The 18,914-nt window shown below is 35.9% G+C and overlaps 1 protein-coding gene across 4 annotated transcripts in view; it reads left to right on the top strand.

The window, feature by feature from the left end:
* Positions 1–18,914, top strand: part of Nup160 (nucleoporin 160) — a 58,747-nt gene that overhangs the window by 10,985 nt on the left and 28,848 nt on the right. For 3 of the 4 annotated variants that reach the window (XM_076847236.2, XM_076847235.2, XM_076847237.2), the window contains exons 8-15: positions 9,374–9,451; positions 10,025–10,122; positions 11,864–11,948; positions 13,669–13,737; positions 15,641–15,736; positions 16,013–16,183; positions 17,586–17,685; positions 18,416–18,581. In XM_076847236.2, coding sequence (XP_076703351.2) covers positions 9,374–9,451; positions 10,025–10,122; positions 11,864–11,948; positions 13,669–13,737; positions 15,641–15,736; positions 16,013–16,183; positions 17,586–17,685; positions 18,416–18,581 — 863 coding nt within the window. The remainder of the gene's footprint in view (positions 1–9,373; positions 9,452–10,024; positions 10,123–11,863; positions 11,949–13,668; positions 13,738–15,640; positions 15,737–16,012; positions 16,184–17,585; positions 17,686–18,415; positions 18,582–18,914) is intronic. The other variant, XM_076847234.2, reaches the window with a different exon arrangement.

Genomic DNA, 18,914 nt, shown 5'->3' with positions numbered 1-18,914 from the left:
CACCCTGCTCCTGCTGCTCTGACCCAAGCCAAGCCAGTCCCAAATGTAGATGCCTGTTACTTCTTTAGGTATATGGGTTTTGTGTTTTTTGTTGTTTTGTTTTTTGTTGTGTTTTTGTTGTTGTTGTTGTTGGTGGTGGTGGTGGTGGTGGTTTTTGATGCTGAGGATTGAACCCAGGACCTCATGCATGTTAGACAAGTACTCTATTGATGCGCTACATCTCCAGTCATTCCTTAGGCTCTTGATTAATCACACCAAGCTATATTGCCCTCTGCATGCCTGCCCTTCACCTGCTGGTGTCCTCACTCCCTGTGCTGGGACATGCCTGCATAGGTGTTCCTTTCAACCTCTTTAGGCTGACTCCCCATGCCAAACCCCTCCACTCCACGTCACCCCTAGGCCAGCAAGAACATCTACTTTACTCTGGGCACCTAATGGTTTTAAGACTGATTGTTGAGGAACAAAATGAAAGGAAAGAGGATGTCCTCATTCTTAAAATTGTTTTCTGATATTGAAGCCTAAAGGTATCATGCTGCTGACATGTTTATCTGAATCATACACCATTAATCTGTTCTGTCTTCCAGAAGACAGCCTTTCAAATTTTAGACTGCGCATGGTGGTACATGCTTGTTATCCTAGTGATTTAGAAGGCTGAGGCAGGAGCATCATGAATTCAAGGCCAGCCTGACAAACTAGCAACACCCTGTCTCAAATTTAAAAAAAATAAAGAGTAAAAAGAGCTATAGCTCAATGGTAGAATGCCCCTGGCTTTAATCCCAAGTACTGCAAAAAGAAGAAGAACACACTTCTCTGTCTCCCCTAAATATAGTCTTTGTATGTAGATTAGGGGTAGTGGGAGTATTGATCCTTCAATTGTTATTTATGTAACATTGTCTTGATCACTATCTTCACCATGTTCTATTCCAATTAGTTTGTCATTGTAAAATAGTGGTTGTCAATTTTTTTGTTCTTGGGCCCCAATTATACCCTTAAAAATTACTTGAATCAGAACAAGCTTTTATTTAAGTGGCTTATATCTATAAATATATGCCTTTGTTAGAAACTAAAAGAAAAATTTTAAAACATGCACATAAAAATATCAATAGTAGCTAGGGGCAGTGGCACATGCCTGTAATCCCAGCTATGTGGGAGCTGGGATTACAGGCATTACAGGAGGCTTATAAGTTCGAAGCCAGCCTAGGCAACTTAGTGAGACCCTGTCTCAAAATTTAAAAGGGGTTGGAGATGTGGTTCACTGATAGAGCACTTCAGGTTTCAATATGCAGTACCACCCCCCCCCAAAAAAAATAAACAACTTCATGTGTTAATATAAATAACATTTTATGAAAAAAAAAACATGTTTTCCCAAACCAAAAAAAGAATAAAATTCCTAAGAATGGCATTGTACATTTTTGCAAATCTCTTTGATGTCTCATTTAATCGAAGGCCACTGGGTTCTCTTATCAGTTCCTGCCTTCAGATTATTGTGGTATTTTATTTTGTTTGAAGAAAACCTGGCCTCACACAGATGCATAGTTGGAAAAACAAGCAATAGTTTAATGTTCTTTTCAGATCATTGTGGATACTTGTTTTTTTTTGACCAGGAATTGAACCCAGGGGCACTTAACCACTGAGCCACATCCCTAGCCCTTTTTATTTTTTATTTAGAGACAGAGTCTTGTAAGTTGTTTTAGGGCCTTGCTAAGTTGCTAAGACTGGCTTTGAACTCAATCTTCCTGCCTCAGCCTCCCAAGCTGCTGGGATTACAGGCGTGTGCCACCATGCCTATCTTGGATACTCTCTGAAGTGATAGATTTTGAAAGATTAGTTGCAGTATGATATCCAAAACTTTTAAGTTTTTCATTTTAACATCACTTTTAAATCTTTGTTTTGCACCCTGGATGAAAATAACCTGTGCATGACTTTGTAATATCATTCATTGGTTGTTTGGTGTGTGTTGACCGAGTTAATACTAATCCTATAATAGTGCCACATTTTATTCTACAGTATATAAGTTACTATGTTGAGAGGTGATTTCCCCAGGTTACCTCCAGGCTCAGTTATACTCCAGAAGGACTCACAGAGCTCAGTATATAGTTGAACTCATGGCTAGGACTTATTATAGTGAAAGGATACAGGGCAAAAACAGCAAAGGAAAAGTCAGCAGCTTCTAAGAGTACTACCCCATGGAGTCTCACAGGATGCACTTCAGTCCCCCAGCACCAAGTCATCATAACATATGTGAAGCATTGGCTGGGGAGCTCACTGAGGATTGGTCATGTAGGTACCCTCTGCCTAACATACTAAAATTCCAGGCTCCTAGAAGGAAAACAGACATTCTGCAAAAAGTCTAGGCTCAGAAATCCATCCTTACCAGTTTGAGAACCATGGGTACGCTCAAAATGCAGGTTCCAAGATACAGCTAACCTTGCAAGCAAGTCTCTCTAAGGAGATCAGCTTCAGGCCTGCTATGTTAAGCCTTTTTGGTACAATTAATATCACCCTGGGAGGCTCTCAAGCTTATTGTGGTGGAAACATGAAGTTAGGAGGAGAAGGGAGATAAAGGAATGAGGGCTAAAAGGCCTCATTTTTCTGAATTTGTAATTTTCATCTTAAAATTTGAAATGTATCATTGGCAACAAATATTGTCAGTTGTTTTTCTTTAAGTGATGGGCTCACTTTATTCTTTAAATAGCTTTATCGAGATACAGTTGCCATACTGTACATTTCACCCATTAAAGTACACAGCTCACCAGACAAGATGCTTATCTGTAATCTCAAAAATTCAGGAGTCTAAGACAGGAAGATCACAAGTTCAAGGCCAACCTCAGCAACTTAGCAAAAGGCTTAATGATATAGCTCAGTGGTAGAGCATCCCTGGGTTTAATCCCCAGTATTTATATATGTGTATATATAAAAATACATACACGCGCATACATACAAACAATGCACTAGTTTTGGGAATCTTTTCTTCACCAATAGGAGCAACCGGTACCATAAGGAACTTTCAGACATTTTTATCACATCAAAAAGAAACCCCACAGCCTTTAAGCCCTCATTCCTTTATCTCCCTTCTCCTCCTATCTTTACACAACTGCTAGTCTGTTTTCTGTCTTACAGATTTCCTTATTCTGGACCATCATATCATTACAAGCATATAATATGTGGTTTTGTGACTGGCTTCTTATTAACTGAGTGTAATGTTTTCAAGACTAATTTATGTTGTAGTGTGTATCAGCACTTTGTTCCATTTTTATGGCTGAATCATTCTTAATCATGTGAATATGTCACATAAAAAAAATCTGTCAGTTGATGGACTTTTGGGTTGTTTCTGCCTTTTGGCTTTATGAACAATGCTGCTATAAACGTGTTTGATTAAGTGTTTATATAGATGTATATTTTCATTTCTTTTTGATATATACCCAGGAATAGTGGAATTGCTTGCCTTTTTTTTTTTTTTCTTTGTAATACTGGATATTGAACCCAAGGGTCACTCAGCCACTAAACAACATCCCAGCCCTTTTTATTTTTTTATTTTGAAACATGGTGTCCCTAAGATGGCAAGGCTGGCCTCAAACTTGCAATCTTTCTGTCTCAGCCTCCTGAGAAGCTGGTATTCCAAGTGTGTGCCACCATACCTAGCTCAATTGCTGGATCTTATGTAACTCTATGTTTAATTTTCTGAGGAACAACCAGAATGTTTTCCAAAGTGGCTGTACCATTTTACATTGTCACAGGTGGTGTATGAAGGTTCTGATTTCTTCATATTCTCATCAACGCTATTATCTGGGTTTTTTAATCCGTCCATCCTGGTGGGTATGAAGTGTCATCTCATTGTGGTTTTTTGCATTTCTAAGCATCTTCAAGTGCTATTATTTATATATCTTCCTTGGAAACATGTCTATTCAGAGCATTTGCCCATTTATTAAACAGAGATATTGATTTTGGGGTTGGGATTGAACCCAGGGCCTTGCTACACACCCCCAGCTCCTCTTTTTACTTTCTTTCTTTCTTTTTTTTTTTTTTTTTAATATTTATTTTTTAGGTGTAGATGGATACAACACAATGCCTTTATTTTTATGTGGTGCTGAGGATCGAACCCGGGTCCCGCCCGTGCTAGGCGAGCGCTCTACCACTGAGCCACAATCCAAGCTCCTCTTATTTACTTTTTTGATGGTATTCTTTGAAGCACAAGTTTTTAACTTCAATGAGGTCCAAAGTATTTTTTTGTTATTGCATATGCTCTTAGTGTCATACCTTAAGAGGCCTTTGCCAAATCCAAGGTCATAAAGATTTACTCCTGTTTTCCTCTTAGAGTTTTATAATTTTAGCTTTTACATTTATGATTTTGATCCATTTGTGATTTATACACATATATACACACACACACACACACACACACACACATATGTGTGTGTGCATGTGTGTGTGTGTTGTGTGTGTGAGGTAAGGATCCAGTTGCATGCATTCAATTGTTTTGCATGTGGATATCCAGTTTTCCCATCACCATTCATTTGAAAAGATGGTCCATCCTTTTCCCATCAAATGGTCTTGGCACTGTTGTCAAAATTGCTTAACCCAAGGCATAACATTTTATTCATAGACTTGATTCTAGTCCATTTGATCTATTTGTCTTTGTGCCAGTACCTACTGTCTTGATTACTGTTGCTATTTTGTAGTCAGTTTTGGCATCAGAAAGTCTTGGGTTCTACATTGTTCTTCTTTTTCAAGGTGGTTTGGCTGTTTATGAGTTCCTTTTGATTCCACATGAGTTTTAGAATTAGTTTGTCACTTTCTACAAAAATGTCAGCTGAAATTCTGATAGGGCTTGTGTTGGCTCTGTAGGAGATTGAAGATTTTGTCATCCTAGCAATACTGTTTTCTGATGTCATGAGCATGGGATGTTTTTCCATTTGTCTAAGTCATCTTTAGTTTCTTTTTATAATGTTCTAAATTTTCAGAATGTAAGTTTTAGGTATCTTTTGACCATGTATTTTATACTTTTGGATGCTCCTGTAAATGAAATTATTTTCTTAATTTCATTTTCAGGCTGCTCTTTGGAAGTTTTTAGAAATATAACATTTTTGTATATTGATATTGTATCCTGCAACCTTTTTTTTCAGTTGTAAATGGACACAATACCTTTATTTTATTCATTTATTTTTATGTGATGGCGAGGATTGAACCCATGCCTGATGCATGCTAGGCAAGCGCTCTACTGCTGAGCCACAATCCCAGTCCCTGTATCCTGCAACCTTACTGAACTCATTTATTAGTTCTGAAAGATTTATGGTGGAATTTTCTATATATTAGGTAATGTCACTTGCAAATAAAGAAAGTTTCACTACTTTATTTCCTTTACAATATGGATGCCTTTTATTTTCTTTTTTTTCCTTTTTTGTCTTGTCTTTTTATTTTGTTTTGGTTTTGTCTAAATACTCTGGCTAAATACTCCAGTACAATGTTGAAAAAAGTGGTAAGAGCTGGTATGTTTGTCTTAGTCCTGATTTTTATTGCTAAGGTGTAAAATTTGTTAACGTTAACTATGAACTTTTCATAAATGCCCTTTACCATTCCTGTTGATAGTGTTTTTATCACGCCAGGGGGTTCATTCTGGTGCCACAACTTTGATTCATGTTAAGAAACCAGTAATTTGGGCTGGGAGTGTAGTTCAGTGGTGGAGCACTTGTCTGGTATACCCAGAGCCCTTAATTCAATCCCCAGTACTGTGAAATAGAAAAAGAAACCAGTAAATGTACCCACCATTGCTTTTGCATCATCAGTGCAAATACTGACACAGTGAAAAGGCAAGTAATGAAATATTATTTTGAAAAGGGGTTTAACTTCATCAACCCCCTGAAGGGTCTCAGGGACCCTTAGGAACCCGTGGACCATATTTTGAGAACCACTGCTCTAATGGAGTTAAACTCAGATTTGAATGTAGTATTCCAGGAGTATATCAAATAGAGCTGAGCCATTGCCTCTTTTACTTTGAGCAGTATAGTTCTTAAATTAATGAAGCCTAAAATTAGAGTAGCTTTTTTGGCAGCCACATAGCAGAACTAATCTATTCAGATTATAGTAAATTTGCAATTTTGGGAATGGGATACTGGAGGTGAACCCTGAAGCACTTCACTGAGTCACATGTCCAGTCTGTTCTATTTTTTTTATTTTTGAGACAGCCTCAGAATTAGTGAGGCTTCTCCCTTAGTTGCTGAGGCTGGCTTCAAATTTTGGATCCTCCTGCTTCGGCCTCCCAGTCACTAGGATTTCAGGCATATGCCACCACGCCTGGCTATAATTTTTTTCTTTTCCTTTTCACAAAAGCTGGTAGTCAGTGGTTTGTTTCCTCTCCGATTTGCATAGTTTGTATTTATTTTTTTATCTGTTATTTTACTTCCATTCCCGTTCATTTCATTTGTTTCTGGTTGTTTTTCTTTGTATCCTGATTCTGATAATAAGAATTAATTTAGTCCCTCCCAGCATTGTGTCTTCTAAGACAGTAATAAATATCTCAGATAGGAGCCCTGCAGCACTATGGTGTGGTTCATGAAACAGTTCTGGGCCACAAACTCTTTGTTACCTTTTTGCAGTGAAATAAATGTAGGAAGTGAGAGGAAGTATTTAGAAAATGGGTGTTTTTCAGTACTGGGGATTGAACCCAGGGGCACTTTATCTCACTCAGTTATACCCCCAGACCTTTTTAATTTTTGAGACAGGGTCTTGCTATGTTGCTAAGGCTGACCTTGAAGTTTTGGGCCCTCCTGCCTCAGGTTCTGGAGTAGCAGGGAGTACAGGGGTGCACCATCTCACCCAGCATTTAGAAATTTATGTGGTTAGAAATTTTTCAGGCATTCATACTTGAAGTTAGTTAGAAATTTAAAAATTTCTAAAAACTTCAGAAATTAAAAAACAGACTCATTCTTTCCCACAGTTCTTTCAAGTTTGAGAAGCACTGCACTGAGTCAGCATTTTCCATCATTGTGTGTGTGGGGGGCGGGGGGCTAAAATCTATAAGAAATATTTTGGAGGCTGAAGCAGGAAGACCACACTTCAAGGCTAGTCTGGGCAACTTAATGAGACCCTGTCTCATTAAGATAAAAGGAGCTGAGAATGTCACTCAGTTTTAGAGTGCATCTGGGTCCAAGCTCCAAGTACCACCCAAAAAAAAAAAAAAAAGAAGAAGAAGAAAGGGAAAAGGGTTTCATTGCTACCTGATATATGTATTCATAACAAGACATAGCAGGAAAAGACTTTCATGAAACTTATTTACCATTACTATGACACTACAATTGATGAAATGATGAACTCTTAATAATTTAGGGCTTTTTGGTTATTTGGCTTCTTTGTGTTTTTGTTTTTGTTGTTTGGTGCTAGGGATAGAATCCAGGATCTCTTGCATGCTAAGCATGCTTTCTACCACTGAGCTGTTCCTGTATATTTTCCATATTATATACACTCATATTTTTTTCTCAAAAAGCAGTTTTCTTGTTTATTTTTAATACTTTCTTGTGACCAGTTGCCTATGTTAAAAGGAAAGGGTCATCATCACTGTTAGTGCACGGTAAAAAATACGTATCTAAAATTACTAATTGAATATTATTTTTGAGTTTGAAATTTTTTTTTTTTTTAGCAGCAAAGTTAACTGCTAAACATGAATTATTTCATAGTATTTTTTTTCTTTGAGGGGGCTAGGGATTAAAACTAGGATTTCATGAATGGCCACTCCTCAAGCTGTAGGATTTTGTTATATTAATTAATTAATTAATTGATACCAGAGTTTGAATCCAGTGGTGCTTAACCACTGAGACAAATCCCCAGTTATTTTTAATATTTTATTTAGGGACACGGACGGGTCTTGCTGAGTTGCTTAGGGCCTCCCTGAGTTCTGAGGCTGGTTTTCAATTTGCTATCCTCCTTCCTCAGCCTCCTGAGCTGCTGGGATTACAGACATGCATGATCATGCTCAGTAGGATTTATTTTTAATAAAGATTAAATCATTAGTTTTGCTTTGTGTTATTTGCATATTTAAAATTCTTTCTGGTACTTTGATAAAAATATAAACTTAATAAGCTTCTGGTCATAATAAGATATCATACTTATTTAGGATGGCTATTATAGGAAACAGAATAACAAGTGTTGGCAAGGATGCAGAGAAACTGAAACACTGTAAGAGGGTGGTGGTAATTGAAGTGCTGCAGCCATTGTGAAAAATTGTGGTAGTTACTCAAAAAAAACAAAAACCCATAAAATTATAAACAGAAGAATTGAAAGCAGGGTCTTAAAAGAGAAAGATTTTTACAACCATAGACATAGCACAAATTATTCACAATAACCAAAAGGCAAAGTCAACCCAAATGTCTGTCAGTGGATGAATGGATAAACAAAATGTGGTGTATACCTACTATGGAGTATTACAGCTTTTGAAAGGAAGGAAAATCCACCACTTGCTACAATGTTGAGGACATTAAAACAAATACTACATGACTGTGAGGTAGCAAAAGTTGTTGTCATATAATCAAAAAGTGGTGGTTTCTGAGGGATGGAGGGGATGGGGAGGTTATTGTTTAATGGTATAGAGTTTCATTTCTTCAAGGTGAGAAGAATTCCAGAGATTGGTTGCACAACTGTGTGAATGTATGTGACACTACTAAACTATGTATTTAAAATGGTTAAGATGTGGGCTAAGGACATGGCTTAGTCATTGAACACTTGCCTAGCATATGTGAAATTTCAGGTTCAATCCCCAGCACCACAAAAAACACCCACAAAAAAATAGGTTAACCATGGAATAGACAAAGGGGGAGGAAGAAAAGGGAGGAGGGATGGGATAGATAAAGACATATATGAATATTCCATAGTGAATCTCGCCATCATATACATCCACAAAACACTAATTTATTTTTATTTATTTATTTTATATTTATTTTTTAGTTTTTTTAGGTGGACACAATATCTTTATTTTATTTTTATGTGGTGCTGAAAATCGAACCCAGTGCCTCACACATGCCAGGCAAGCATGCTACCACTTGAGCCACATCCCCAGCCCCATAAAACACTAATTTAAAAAAAAAAAAAAAAGGAAGAAACTTATCAGTAAGTAGCAGAAAGATCAGCAGAGGGAAGGGAAGGAAAGGGGAAGTACTGGGGACTGAATTAGAGCAGATTATATTGCATGCTTTTATAATTATGTCAAAATCTGTTGTCATGTATAATTAAAAAGAAAAATAAAAAGTAAATTTAAAAAATATTAAGATGATGAATTTTATGTTACATATATTTTAACCACATTTTTTAAATAGTTTGAACACTGATAACCTTTGCTTTAGAAAAGTAGCATATTGATTATTTTTTATCAACTTGTATTTTTCAGTTCTGCATTTTCCAGTTGGTGAGCACTGAAAATAACCGCTATAGTCTAGATCACATTTCCTCATTATTCACTTCTCAGGTAGGTTGATTCATCTTTTTCGTATTTTCCAAGTACAGCAAAATAGTATTACCTTAAGCATAGCCAGACAAGGTGGTATATACCTGAGTCCCAGCTGCTTGAGGAGCTGAGGCTGTAGGAACACTTGAATCAAGGAGTTCAAGACCAGCTTGGTCAGTATAACAAGACCTCATCTTCCCCCCCCAAAAAAAAGAAAGAAATGCCAGGCTTAGTGGCACACTGGCATACATCTATAATCCCAGTGACTGAGGAGGCTGAGACAAGAGGATTCAAGACCAGCCTCCACAATTTAGCAAGGTCCTAAGCAACTTAGCAAGACCCTGGTACCAAAAAAAAAAAAGAGAGAGAGATTGGCTGACCCTACTGTGTGTCAATGGGATTGTAATCTTAAAATGGAAAATTTTATGATATATAGAAACAAATTTTGATTTGGATTTATCAAATTCATGTAGTGGGTACCGTGTTTTGTTTTTATGCATTTATCTCTCTTTAACAGTACCAATTTAAGTTATTATGAATTACTGCCTTTTCTTTCTTATTTCCTATTTCCATTTTCTTCCTGTTTCTTTCTAGGAGACACTGATTGACTTTGCCTTAACCTCCACGGATATCTGGGCCCTGTGGCATGATGTAGAGAACCAAACAATTGTGAAATACATCAACTTTGAACAGTACGAGTCCCTTAACTCTGTCATCCTTCCTCACCACAAGTACTTTCATGCTAGGACAAGAGAGCTGTTTATGTAGAACCAAGTCTACATTTGAAGGATTCTGACCTTGGTTTGCCTGTTGTTCTTATTTTCTGAAGTACTTTCGTTTGCATTTTGTTTTATTTTGTTACTTTTGGCTTTAGGACAAAATAGGGATACTTTGGGTTGGACTAAGATAAAGGAAATATCACATTTCTTGGAAGAGAGAACACATTCCCAAAATACTTCTCATCTGGAAATTTTCTTTTTTGGAGGGTATGGGAATTTAACCCAGGAGTGCTTTGCGCCACATCCCCATCCCTTTCTACTTTTTATTTTGAGACAGAGTCTTTCTAAGTTACCTACGGTCTCACTAAGTTGCTGAGGCTGGCTTTGAACTTGGCAGGCCTCTTGCCTCAGCCTCCTGAGCAGCTGGGATTAACAGGTATGCACCACCATGCCCAATTCATCAGGAAGTGTACTTCAAAGCAAGGGCTCACCAGCTAACCTTGCTATGGCCAGTACTTCTTTGTTGTTCTTTGTGCACTCAATTTCCTCATCATGAGATGAGAAATAGATTGGACAAGCAGAGTATTTCCCAAACTTTTTAAAACAAAAAAAAACTTTTTCCTCAGAAAAAAAGAATTCTAATATATAATGTAAAACTGGTATTTTATGAATATAAAGTTAATATTAATATAATTTTGTATTAATAATCTCTAATATTAAATATATTTGGCATCTAATATTTTAATGTTTAATGTTTTTATATTTGACAGTTAATATTTTTAATGTATGTGACATAAGTTTAAAATTTTATAGATTAAATTGTGATTATAAGTACATTTAGAAAATAATTTTTAAGCAAACACTTATGTAACCCCTGAAACACTTTAGAGGATTCCCTGGAACACAGTTTGAAGACCACTGAACTAATTGAACGCTCCAGGTCCCTCAAGACTAATTTTGGAATGGTTGCCCCCAGATTGACCACTCAAAAATATGAGAGTAGTCCTTGTAGATGGCATTCAGAGTAGTAAAAAACCACAGGCTATAGAGCCAGAACAGAGTTAGAACCTTGATTATTATACAACTTAGTAGCAGTGATAAGGCATTGCACATCTTGACTCCCAGTTGGAGGCCAGCCAACTGGGACACCTTGTCTCAAATAAAAAAGGGGTGGGCAAATAGCTCAGTGATAAAAATGCCCTTGGCTTCAATCCTTAGTACCAAAAAGAGAACAAGATTATAAGGCATACATGAGTAATATCTAGAACTGCATCTAGCATAATGTCTAGCAAAGAATAAATGCTGGCTATTATTTGTAGATTTGTGTTTAGAATTTTAATTTCAGAAAGGTGCCTATTAAAAGTAATTAAGAACACATTTTCAGGGGTTGGGGTTGTGGCTCAGTGGTAGAGCACTCGCCTAGTGTGTGTGAGGCACTGGGTTTGATTCTCAGCACCACATATAAATAAATAAATTAAATAAAGGTCCACCGACAACTAAAAAGTATTTTTAGGAAAAAAAAATTAAAACCCATATTCTGCTAAGAATTCCTCCTCCTACTCCTCCTCCTTTTTGTGGCAAAACATACTTATTATTAATAGAATTGATCAGGCAGAATGGTTGATTGCAGGGATTTCATTGATGAGGCCTTCCTTGCCCAGATGTTGCCAACAGTATAAATTTATTTTTGTGTAAACTTGGATTTTGTCTGTAGTAATGTTGCAGGTCAGTGGAATCCAGTTTTTATGCAGCCTTTGCCAGAGGAAGAGATTGTCATCAGAGATGATCAAGACCCCAGGGTAAGTAACACTAAAGTGTAATGTTAGGGAATGATTTATCCTTATTATTCTAAGAAGAACCAATTGTATTAGAGCTCTTTCAGCTGCAGGTGACTTGAACTGACTAAAGCTAAAAAGAGAAAGGATTGACTTGTGCAGCTAAAAGTTGAGAACAACCAGGTTTCAGTGCCTTCAAGCCTTGGTCTTCCTTCTTTATTCTGCTTCCCTCCTAGTTGGGTATATTCTCAAGTATGTTCCCTCTCCTGAGTGGGCTTGCATTCTGTGAACTTAGCAGCCCCAGGGGAAAGAGCAGCGTCTCAGTTCTACAGACTATATTCTTGGGGTGGAACTCTGGTCTAGCTTAAGTTGTGTGCTACTTCCTGATGTAGTCACTATGATCAGAAGCAGTAAGATGTTCTGGCCTACAGTGGGACACAAGTCCAGCCTGGGCTTTGCCATTGCAGGACTGGTGAGGTCAGTTGAGTATGGGCAGGGGAGGAATGGTTCCCCCCCCAAAAAGATAAAGAGATTTGTTAATAAATTGAGGGGAAAGGATTCTGCATGGGCACCAATGGTAGGTTTATTACATCTGTCATTTTATGTGCACGTAACCTAGGATTAAGATAATAGATAATTTTTTCTTTTAATTTGGAGTATTTTTAATTGACACCAATTCTACATATTTGTGGAAGACAGTGTGATAATGATATGTTTATATAATGTGTAATTAGCATTAGGGTAATTAGCATTTCTACCTCCTTAAATATTTACCATTTATTTAGAAATAAAATAAATTCTGATAGAACTATTCACTAGGAAAATAATAATTTTAGAAGATAAAACAATAAAGAACACAAGAGTCTCCCCATTTTTCAAAGATACCCCCAGGATAAATGAAGGAAAAAGCTTTTTGTTGCTGCCTTAGTGTTAAAATGTCATTAAAGCCTATGGACCTAAGTCTGAAACAATGACTATTGTGTACGAGTGAAGATCCCCCACTTTAAATATCTGAAATTGAACATCACTAAATTTTTAATTCCCAAAAGTTATTAATTATTCCAGTTAACTACTAGTATTTGACTTTGTCGGAAAGTCAAAGTCACATGCTGATTTTTGTTATCTTTATTTTTCTCCTTCATTTTGGTCATTTTATCTACCTGAAGCTCAGTAGAAGGAAAGAAACGAATGAAGGTCAATCAGATTCACCTCTTCTGAGTAAATGTGGTTCATGAGACTGAGTTAAAATATCAAGCAACATGAAATTTTTCCATTTATTCTCCCTACTTCATTGTCCTATTTCTGTGAGCTTTTTACAATTTGTTTTATTTATATATAATGCCTATTATTATAGGTTTTTTTAATATGTGAGCCATAAAAAAGAGTACTTTTATAGATGGTGCAGAAATCAACCTAGTTTAATTGTTCTCTTACCAATGCATATTGCCAATAAATTGGATTTGCCTCTTTCATTTAAGATTGGCACTTGACATGCCTTGTTTTCCAATGAAACCCAATGAAGAACTATACAAGGGCACACCATTTTCAGTATAATATGCCATGTTTGACCCAAAAATGTCATTTTCACTTTAGTGTCCTTCATGGAGAAGGCCCAAATGTCCATTTCGTATACTGGAAATTCAGACTTTGATGTAAATGTTTTGGATTCTACAACATTTTACAAATTTTATCTTTTTCAGAATGATGTTAATTTTTTTTTTTTTTTTTTTTAATGTTTTAACAGGAAATGTATTTGCGGAGTCTATTTACACCAGGACGATTCATAAATGCAGCTTTATGTAAAGCTTTACAGGTTGGCAAGAAAGTATTTAATGTTTACTTAAAACTTTATGATTTTATTACTACTATATTGTATAATTAATAATTATTCTTTTTTGCTTTGCATATATTAAAAACTCAACATTTTTTTGTAAATACTACTGTAATTTTTTTTTAAATGTTCTTTCCATTAAATAAGACTTCTAGCAGAGAGGTGGGAGTAGGAAGCGCTTTCCCAAAAACTAGTGAATCATACCAGAGGTCTAAAGAGATATTTGGACCCACACTGTTGTAAAAAGGTACCTCCTACACTGCATGTAATCTCTATACTTGAAAGAAATTCAAAGTGGTTTTTAGTTAGTTTCAATTATACTCTGTTGTTGTTACCCTTTTGTTATATAGAAAAGGTGTGACTTGGTTCATTTCAAAAAGACTCAAAAAATTTTACCTTCAGCCTCATAAGATTAAAAAAGCTACTTAATGCTTTAAAAAGCATTCTTTAAAGTTACATAGCTTCCTTCAATTGAGGTTTAACTTTATGGATTTAAAAAACAATAATCATTCATAGGATTGAAAGATAACCTTAGAGTGTCCTACTCTGACCTTCTACTTGAAGCATAAATGCCCGAGACTTCTCTGAGAAGCCTCTGATTATCTTCCTCCCTTGACAAGTTTCTTACTAGTTCTTATGTGAGTTATTATTCCCAAACTGTCTTCTAAAAGATCTTCCAAGAATTGGATTGAATTTATTTTCCATCCTTTTAGTGGGTTCTTTATTTTGAAACTTAGAATGAGGGTCGGGGGTTGTGGCTCATTGGTAGAGCATTTGCCTAGCATGAGTGAGGCACTGGGTTCAATTCTCAGCACCACATATAAATAAATAAAATAAAAGTTCATCGACGACTAAAAAAAAAATTTTTTTTTAAAAAGAAACTCAATAGAATGCATACACACATACCTGTAATTCCAGTGACTCAGAAGACTGAAGCAGGAAGATTTTAAGTTCAAGGCCAATCTCAGCCACCTAGAGAGATCCTCAGCAACTTAATGAGATCCTGCCTCAAAATAAAAAATAAAAAGGACTGAGGATGTAGCCCAGTGGTAAAGTACCTCTGGGTTCCATCACCAGTACCAAGAAAAAAGAAAAAGAACCTTGACATGTCATCTTTCTTCAGACTAAACACAACGCATTAACTTTAGCTCAGGTGATACTATTTCTAGGCCCTTGACTTTTCTTCTAGGTATATTCATTGAGAGTTTTCTTCTATGTCTGATAAAACTTGAGGATGACACAGTTACTTTCTCCTCGGGTGTTTTTTCTTTCATCTCATTAGCACTCCTTCTTCATTAATAAGCTTTATGATTTAATTACTACTATATTGTATAATTAATAATTATTCTTTTTTGCTTTGCATATATTAAAATCTCAACCACTTCTCTTGTTATCTCTTAGACAATGAGACAGTAAACCATCTTTAAGTCATTTATCGAATCAATCCTATAGAGTTACACCCACTATTCTAGCTCACCTTGTGCCAGTCTTTTTTTTTTTTTTTTTTTTTTTTTTGGCACTGGGGATTGAACCCAGGGATGCTTAACCACTCAGCCACATCCCTATCCCTTTTCATTTTGAGACAGGGGTCTTGCTAAGTTGCTGAGGCTGTCCTCAAACTTGGTGATCCTCCTGACTCAGTCTCCTGTGTTACTGGGATTAAATCTTGCCCAGCAGATTTATGTATTTTTCTAGTTTATTCTAAAAACAATTTCACAATTGCTATAATGTCTTTCAAAAATTATTTGCCTGGTGTTAAATGTAAAGAATATTCTAGGCATGCCTTTTCTCTATTATATAGTTGTACATTGCTTCAGTATCTTTGTACTGGAGTATTTTTCATCTGTTTTTGAGTGTAATACTCTAAAATGTCTATTAATTTTAGATTTTCTGCCGTGGAACTGAGAGGAATTTGGATCTTTCGTGGAGTGAACTAAAAAAAGAAGTTACGTTAGCTGTCGAAAGTGAGGTGAGATTTCCGGTAAATAAAAATTTTTTTTTTCATCTTTATATAAGAAGGGCACTGAGGAGTTGTCAGAATTGTTCATTTGACCTTGTTTAGTAGAAAGTATAAATGTCTAAACCTTATAATTAGAGAATTAAATGTACAGTTGTATAGTCTCTGGCATTTAATGTATAAAGAATATTCCTTTGGCTATAGCTAGTAAAATATTAGAGCTAGTAAAATCATATTGGACAATTATGTTGTTTGATCCCAAATGGTACCAAGAGTTTAATTTTGTTTCTACTTTGCCAGCTCCAAGGAAGTGTAACAGAGTATGAATTCTCCCGGGAGGCATTTAGAAATTTACAACAGGAATTCTGGTGCAAATTCTACGCCTGCTGTCTTCAGTACCAAGAAGCTCTCTCCCAGCCTCTTGCCCTACATTTGAATCCTCACACAAATATGGTGTGCCTGCTGAAAAAAGTAAGAGAGCTGAAGCATACAGAAGAACTCTTTTTTAGACAGTTCAGTGGGTCTTCAGAATATTTGTTAAGTGTATTTATCTTTTAGGATTTTGTGTTTGTAATTTTTTTCCTTAAATCATACTTCATTTGTATTTAATAGTCTTCTTCATTATTAACTATACTTTTTGTGTTTTGTTTGTTTTTTCTATTTTATTTATTTACTTTTTAAATGTTTTTCTTATGTTTTGTAGTTATATATTGAGGTTCATTTTGACATTCATGCTTGTAGGTAATATAGTTTGCTTCATTTCAATCTTCAGTACTTTAACTTTCCCTCCCCCCTTATTTGTTTACATTGAAGTAATTGCAATCTTAAGAGTTATAAGAATAACAAAGAATTTCTTCATGCCTTTCACCTAGATTCATCATGCTAAGCATGTGTTCTATACTGGGCTACATCTGCTGCCATTTGCTCTTCATTTTATATTTTATATTTTTTTTCTTCCTGAGCCACTTGAGAATTGTAGAAATCATGTCTCCTTATCCTTAATATTTTGGTGTGTATCTAAGAACAAGGATATTCTTTTAAATTAACCATGATAAAATTTAAAACTTAGGCAGTTTGATATTAATATAATATTATATAGTTTATATTCAATTTTCGCCAATCGTGCCCATAATTGTTTTTGAGTCAAAGTCCAATCCAAGATCTTACATGTATTTAGTTGTATTTCTTTAGCTTAATCTTAGACCTCTTATCAGTCTTTGTCTTTCATTCCATTGACTTATCTTTAAAAATTTTTTTAGTTGTTGATGGACCTTTATTTTATTTACATATCGTACTGAGAATCAAACCAAGTGCCTCACACATGCTGACCAAAGTACCCTCCCATTGAACTACAGCCCCAGCCCTCTGACTTTTTTTTTTTTTTTTTTTTTTTTTTTAGTTGTAGATGGACACGATACCTTTGTTTTATTTATTTTTATATATGGTGCTGGGAATCAAACCCAGTACCTCATACATGTTAGGCAAGTGCTTTACCACGGAGCCACAATCCCACCTCATCCACTGACATTTTTTTGAAGGCAGTATCTATTGTTGTTTTATAGTGTCCTTCAACTTGAATTTGTCTGGTGTTTTCTCATGATAAGAGTCACACTTCATATCTCAATTTTTGTTCCTGTTGCAGTGCTGGGAATCAAATTCAGTGCCTCATGCATGCTAGGCAAGCACTTTACCACTGAATTATACCCAAGCCCCTTTCAATGTTTTTAAATGTTTTAAATTGACAGATAAAATTATACATATGTACCATGTACAACATGATTTGTTGCTCCACATGATACATTATAGACTATCACTTATTTTATACATTCAAAATTCACTGAAACAAATATAACTGAAAGATTTGTGTTTCCAGGGGTACCTGTCTTTTCTTGTGCCCTCCTCCTTAGTGGATCATCTATATCTCCTGTCTGATGAGAACCTTGTGACAGAGGATGAGACAACCATTTCTGATGGTAATAATAATTATTATGTCTATATTTGATTCCTTCATACTTGAACCCTATCCTTTATTTCACTGCATGCAAAATTCGATTGCCATTGTGACTTGTCTTGGTCTGTTTACCTTATAATAGGTTTTAAACTGAAGAGGTTGGACAGGCTGGAGCTCAGTGGCAGAGCACTTGTCTAGCATGTGTGAGATACTGGGTTTGATTCTTAGCACCACATAAAAATAAACAAAGGCATTCTGTCCATCTACAATTACAAAAAAAAAAATTAATTAAAAAATTTTTCAGAATTTTTTAAAAAGTAGAAGGGGTCAAGGCATCTTGACCTCAGATACCTTGGCATTTAGACCTCAGATACCTTGGCATCTAATGCTAATACTGATTTTTAAATTTTTTTGTAGTTGTAGATGGACAGAATGCCTTTATTTTGTCTATTTTTATGTGGTGTTAAGGATCGAACCCAGTGCCTCACACATACTAGGCAGGTGCTTTGCCACCGAGCTATAGCTCGAGCCCACTAATACTGATTTTAACATATTATTGATAGTTCTTATATTTTTTAAGATGTTGATGGACCTTTATTTTATTCATTTATTCATATGCAGTGCTGGGAATCAAACCCAGTGCCTCACACATGCTAGGCAAGCACTCTACCACTGAGCCACAACCCCAGCCTTTGATAATTCTTTGGCTTGAGGCAGGAATGCTATTTTTATTAACTTTCTCTTCTTCATAGATGTGGATGTCGCTCGGGATGTCGTATGTCTTATAAAATGCCTCCGGTTGATTGGAGAGACTGTAACTATGGATATGTCAGTTATGATGGAAATGAGTTGTTACAACCTACAGTCTCCAGAAAAGGCTGCAGAACAGATTTTGGAAGATTTGATCACTAATGACGTGTAAGGAGAATTTAGGCTAAAGTGTATTTCCTAATGGAAATTCAGCAATTTTTAGTGCCAACATGAGGTTTTGGATGTTCAAGTGTCTACAAAGTAATGGCTTAAAGTTAGTGACTATACTTGATTCCAAACAGGTATTATCTCCTTTGCAGTGCTGGGGTTTGACTGAAGACCTTGAACATGCTCAAGCAAGTGCTCTACCACTGACTTACATTACATCAGCAGCCCCTGTTTTCAAGGGGTTTTTATTTGTTTGTTTGTTTCTTTCTTTCTTTTGTTTTTTTGGTACTGGGAATTGAACTCAGGGGCACTTAATCGCTGAACCACATCCTG

Source organism: Callospermophilus lateralis, chromosome 2, assembly GCF_048772815.1.
Source record: "Callospermophilus lateralis isolate mCalLat2 chromosome 2, mCalLat2.hap1, whole genome shotgun sequence".
In the NCBI taxonomy this organism is placed as follows: domain Eukaryota; kingdom Metazoa; phylum Chordata; class Mammalia; order Rodentia; family Sciuridae; genus Callospermophilus; species Callospermophilus lateralis.
The sequence above is the reverse complement of the archived record's forward strand: the minus strand, read 5'-3'. Positions and strand labels throughout refer to the sequence as shown.